Genomic DNA, 5189 nt, shown 5'->3' with positions numbered 1-5189 from the left:
CTAAAATGTGTGTGCAGGTAAGCAGAGGAAGACGCTCATGGACGGCGCTGGCACTCCGGTTCGGCCTCTGCTCATATGGGCGGAGGCCCGAGAAGGAGCATGACTGAACCTGGCGTCGGAGGTCAGTGGCTTTCGGCGTCCCTGAGGCGGAGACCGACGGCAAAGGGTCAAAGGCCCATCAACGAATCCTGAGGCCTGCTGGGCCAGTTGGTCGCGCAGGCCCAGTATCTGATAGCGGCGTGGCAAGATTACCCCCGAGACGAAGAGCAAGTAGAGGAATATTCCCATAATGTACTGTAGCAGTTGAGGGGCACTGTTGTAAGCACCGCAAAGGTGGTAGGTGAGCCCTATAAATAGGGAACACTTGTAACAGTACGGGAGGTTGGTGAATGTATTAATGAAACCACAGCATTACGTGTCATTCCCTTACACGCCCACTTGCCGTGCCAACCCTTCCAAAGCTTCCGCCCGATTACTGCACTCATCGGGCGGAGGCCCCTACCACTTCCTCACCGTCTGAGACCGCAAGTCTCAACAGGGGTGTAATGCGCGAGACTTGAGGCCGAACCGTGTGTGGCTGCCTTGTGCAAGCCTCCTGGGATAAATTTGTTTTTTCTATTTTTTTAGCCCGATTTGCAATTTTAGAAAAAAATCATTTATACTAGCAGTTTTCTTAACAAAATAGCAAGTATAAACCATTTATTGTGGCGATTTTCTTAGAAAACCGCCAGTGTAAATATTTGTAGAGGCGGTTCTCTAGAAGATGCCTGTGAAGTTCGCTATTTTTACTGGCCTTTCACACTGGCGGTTGGTAAAAATGCCAGTGAAAATAGGTTTAGAAACGCCAGTACAAATATTTTCTGTACTAGTGGATATTTTGTTTTCTTGTGGTGATGATACATTCATATTATAGATCTAATTAAAAGATGTTTTGCTAGAGGCGGCACGCTGCAGAAACCATTTCTAGAGGCGGTTGTAAATCGAGCCGCTTCTATTAAAAAAAGAGGTATCCCCACAAATCATATCCCTAGTAATGTTTTTGGCCCGTCTCAAGGATATTTCTTTTTCTGTGGTGATGATACCTATATATTATAGATCTAATAAGACGATATTATACTTTCTTTCTGTTACCTTCTATATGAGGTAATATGTGCTAATTAACATCTAGATCAATGGTCCACTATTAATTTGGTGTACCATAGCAAAGTACAAGGACGACAACAAAAAATATTACAGAGTTTTCCATGTTGCATGCATGCACTGATGTATAGTTGAAGTCAACTGTGGCCACATTGGGTACAGGAGATGCCCATTATTCATAGGAAAATAACCGGGCAGGGTCAGGGCTGCTTGGAAGTTGCCCCACGCAGACTGGGGCCATGGCCATCCGAGTTCCACTGAAAAAGTAGCATCCAGACCATGGATGTCCCTGCAATGAAATATGTATGTAAAATCAGGTTAAATATCAGTTCCACTGAAGGATTTCGATGTCGACCCTGTGATCATCTGATACATGTGTTGTACTACCTGCGATGAAGGTGAACGGGACGAGACTAGCTGCACTGATGGCGTGGTACATCACGCACTCGACGCTCAGGTAGCCGATGGCGTAGACGAAGGACAGGAACGTGGCTAGGTACAGTGGCTTGCTGTGGAGGTTGAAGGCGCACAGGAAGCAGAGCGTGCATGACAGCAGCGTCCACACCGCAACCGTGCGCCCATGCACGCTGCTCACTGAAAAGCCCATCTCATAGTGTACGGTTTACAAGTTGAAAGAAGCAGCGAGCATCAGGAGTTGAGGACATAGTTTGAAGGTAACCAGAACGCACCCTGTATCTTGGAGAAGGTGGCCGAGCAGAGCGACGAGGAGCCGAAGAAGCACGACCAGGTGAAGGCGGAGCGGAAGGTGCCGACAGCCATGAGCCACCACCCCAGTGTCGGCATGCCGCGCTTCTTCAAGGGGCCGGCCATGGCGGCTTGGGTGCACGGGGCAACGAAAGGAGAGGGTGCGTGTGGGTCTTCACGCTCGCTGCGAGCCAGGTTACAAGTACTTACAAAACGCCAGCGTTGTGTTGCTATGTTTATGCCTCGCTCCATTTATAGGGTAGTGCAAAAGAGTTCAAAGTCTAGAGAGGTGTAGCACCTAATTTTAAGAACAAAACCAGATACACACCATATGTGAGTCCAGAAAGTCAAATATCACATATAGCTACAAATAAGGGTAATATCAATAGACAATGCTCAATATATAACATACTTAGTATAGAGAATATAACCTTAGATAGCAAACAGCGGAAAGACAACTCCGATCTTTGGGTGAAGACTCCAATTCCACAGGGACAACTGACTGGTTGATCACAAGCCTAACTCCTCCAGACTAGCAATCTGGTACTCATCCGGAATTTTTATCTAAATAATTGAGAAATAAAGCAAGCGTAAGTACATGTCGTACTCAATAAATATAACATGGGGTTCATGAGGCTCAAAAGACTGACACTGATTTAACTGCGATTAGCTTTTAATTGTCACAATTTTAGCAATTGAGTAGCAACAAGTTTATCCACGAGCCCATATAAACACATGATCAGGTAAACATGAATAATAAATAGCATAAACAGTAATCATTAGTGAGCATCTTCATTATCAGTATCATTAGTGTTCATCATCTATTCCGTAAATGTTCCAAGGCCGCTCGTGACCGTGAGCACGGCTGATATACCAGTTTTACACTCTACAGAGGTTGTACACTTTCACTGTGAGTCGTGATTTACCCTTTCGTCCGAGGTGATCAGCCTCTTGACCCACTACCAAGGAAGGTCGGCAGGGTTCACTATGAAGCCTTTCAAAGGTTCGTCTAACAAGTTAGGGCCATTAGATTCACTCGGCAAACAGATATAGGAACCCCCTGTCGAATGACACAATTCCATCACGGCTATACACATAAGAGTAGAGGCTGTCCTATACCTGATTCGGCAAGCCATTCTTACGCCAATAAAGGTAACCTCCAACAAGCTAGAAAAGGTCCTCGTACTGAAGTAAAGCCAGAGTCATATAGCCCTCACAGCTGTCCTGTAAGTCCTGGATGATCACTTACAGATAAGTCCTTAGGAAGAGGAATCTAGAGCACCATAAAAATAGCCCAATGCTCTAACCCCCTGATTCCATGTTGCTAAAAAAAACATCTTTTAATATTTATTGCATATACCATTAGTCAAGTTAGAAGATCATGGTTGTAGTTGAGCGCTAGCATCATACTACCCAATGCAGTACCCCATAGGTATCAAGGCACAAGGTACAAAGTACTAGGAAATCCTTAGTGGTAGTCAATGTAGACACATGCAGTATGAATTAAATGATTAAGGGTGTATAAGACAACAAGGAATATCCCATGCTTTACTTGCCTTAAACTTAGATCCTTCTTCCAATCCAAATCTTCAAAGATCTACTTCTTGATTCACCATATATAGCTCACCGACTGGACAAGATCATAAAGCAACACACAAGCATCCATGTAATCATACACGAAGCAAACAATAGATATAAATTAGAACAGTACACCAAACATAAAATCAAGATGAAAAGTTTGTAAAATAAATCTACGTCACGCTACGAACACACAGACGCGAAAAGCACATTAATCGGAGCTACGATGGAAAAGATACAACTATCGAAAGATTTGTTTTAAAAAGAAAACTATAGGCTTCATTTATTTTAACTAAAAGATATTTTATAAATATTATAAATTGAATTATGTCAAATTTAGATTTGAATTATAAAACTAAAGTAAAACAAATCATATTTTATTTATAAAATCCAGTTGCATAATTATTGTTCAAATTAAAGTTTAAACCATGAAATTCCAGAAATAGTGACTTGATAAACATTGTTACTAACGTGTAGATCTCGTTGCAATGAATCTAGCACAACTTAAACGGGTCAATTCGGAGCTAAAACGTAGAAGATATGAATTAAATAAGATTTTCTTTAATAAAATAATAGATTGGATCTAATCTCGAATTTTAAAAGTTAAAAATATACTTAACAGAAGTACGAACACATAGACAATGTAAATACGAACCTAACGCAAATTGAACGGGTCAAATCGGAGTTAAAACGAAAAAGTTATGGCTTAAACAATTCTTGTGGCAAAACTGTAAATAGATGAAAACGTATTTTCAATATAACCGAAACAAAATACGCTTTCAAAAGAAGAAAACGAAGTCGGGAAAAACGTTTTGGACCGCGGGTTAGGCCTCGAGTAATTGTAAGGGCTCTTTTGCAAAATTCCAAGACGAAGAGGTATCTTTCATCTGGGCCGTCGGATTAGATTTGAACGGCCGAAACTCGATCGGGCGGACGAAAAAAAAATGTGGCCACCGGAATAGGACCAGCGGCTAGGTAATTGGCGGTGGCGTCATGGCCGGCTCACCGGAGCTCTCGGATCTTGGCCTATGGAGCATGGTTTTTCAAACGGGAAGGTCCAGGAGAGAGAGGGCGACGGCGGGCTCACCTAGGATCACCTCGGCACAAAGGAAGGGTTTGGACTGTAGTAGTGCGACTTCACAGTTGTTGCCTACACTGGTCTTGTTTTCTTCATATGAATTAGCAACTTGAGAGCATTTATAAACTAGCTGTGCATGGATGAATGCGCACAAATTTGCATGTCCCATTCGGTTTGGTTTAACTTGCAAGCCATCATTTGCTGAAGTATTCACAGTCAGAAAATGCGAGAAAAGCTAAAAATAAGGAACCGGCAATTCCAGAGATTAAGTGTACCGATCATCATGACCTAAAGTCTGAACCGTCAAACCTGAGTAAAATTAGATACTCTAGCAACTTGCGAACAAAGGCGTGCATGCCTCACATGGAAGGCCGAACCTGGAGTTTAGGGCCTAATAAACTGTCCAAGCTGCATAAATTACATACTAACAACTTGGGAACAAATGTGAGCATGCCTCACGTGGAACACTGAACCTGGACTTGTAAAATTACATACTAACAACTTGCCAACAAATGCGCGCATGCGTGGGTCACGTGGAACATCCAACCTGGACTTGCAAACAATAAGAATGAATAGACCCGCTCTCAAAAATCTATCCTAGATCGAGCTGACATCTACAGACCTGCTGCACCCTTTTCCCATTTGATTGACACCATGGCCGTACAATAACTAGTGCCGGTTCGGATAC

At 42.9% G+C, this 5189-nt stretch overlaps 1 protein-coding gene across 1 annotated transcript; it reads right to left on the bottom strand.

The window, feature by feature from the left end:
• Positions 1–1319: 1319 nt before the first annotated feature.
• LOC136485809 (ergosterol biosynthetic protein 28-like) lies at positions 1320–1971 on the bottom strand. Its single transcript, XM_066482642.1, has 3 exons — positions 1830–1971; positions 1528–1734; positions 1320–1429 (listed from the first exon to the last, which is right to left on the bottom strand). The coding sequence occupies exons 1-3, from the start codon at positions 1969–1971 to the stop codon at positions 1341–1343; spliced, it is 438 nt and encodes a 145-aa protein (XP_066338739.1). The 3' UTR covers positions 1320–1340.
• Positions 1972–5189: the final 3218 nt, after the last annotated feature.

This window comes from Miscanthus floridulus, chromosome 10 (genome assembly GCF_019320115.1).
Source record: "Miscanthus floridulus cultivar M001 chromosome 10, ASM1932011v1, whole genome shotgun sequence".
Lineage (NCBI taxonomy): Eukaryota > Viridiplantae > Streptophyta > Magnoliopsida > Poales > Poaceae > Miscanthus > Miscanthus floridulus.
Note: the sequence above shows the minus strand (reverse complement) of the source record. Positions and strands in the feature narration are given on the sequence as shown.

Coding starts and splice junctions, on each gene's coding strand:
- LOC136485809 (XM_066482642.1), bottom strand. CDS start 1,971: ATGGCCGGCCCCTTGAAGAAGCGCGGCATGCCGACACTGGGGTGGTGG. Junction 1,735..1,829: donor CACCTTCTCCAAGATACAGG/GTGCGTTCTGGT, acceptor TGGGCTTTTCAG/TGAGCAGCGTGCATGGGCGC. Junction 1,430..1,527: donor CCCGTTCACCTTCATCGCAG/GTAGTACAACAC, acceptor ATTTCATTGCAG/GGACATCCATGGTCTGGATG.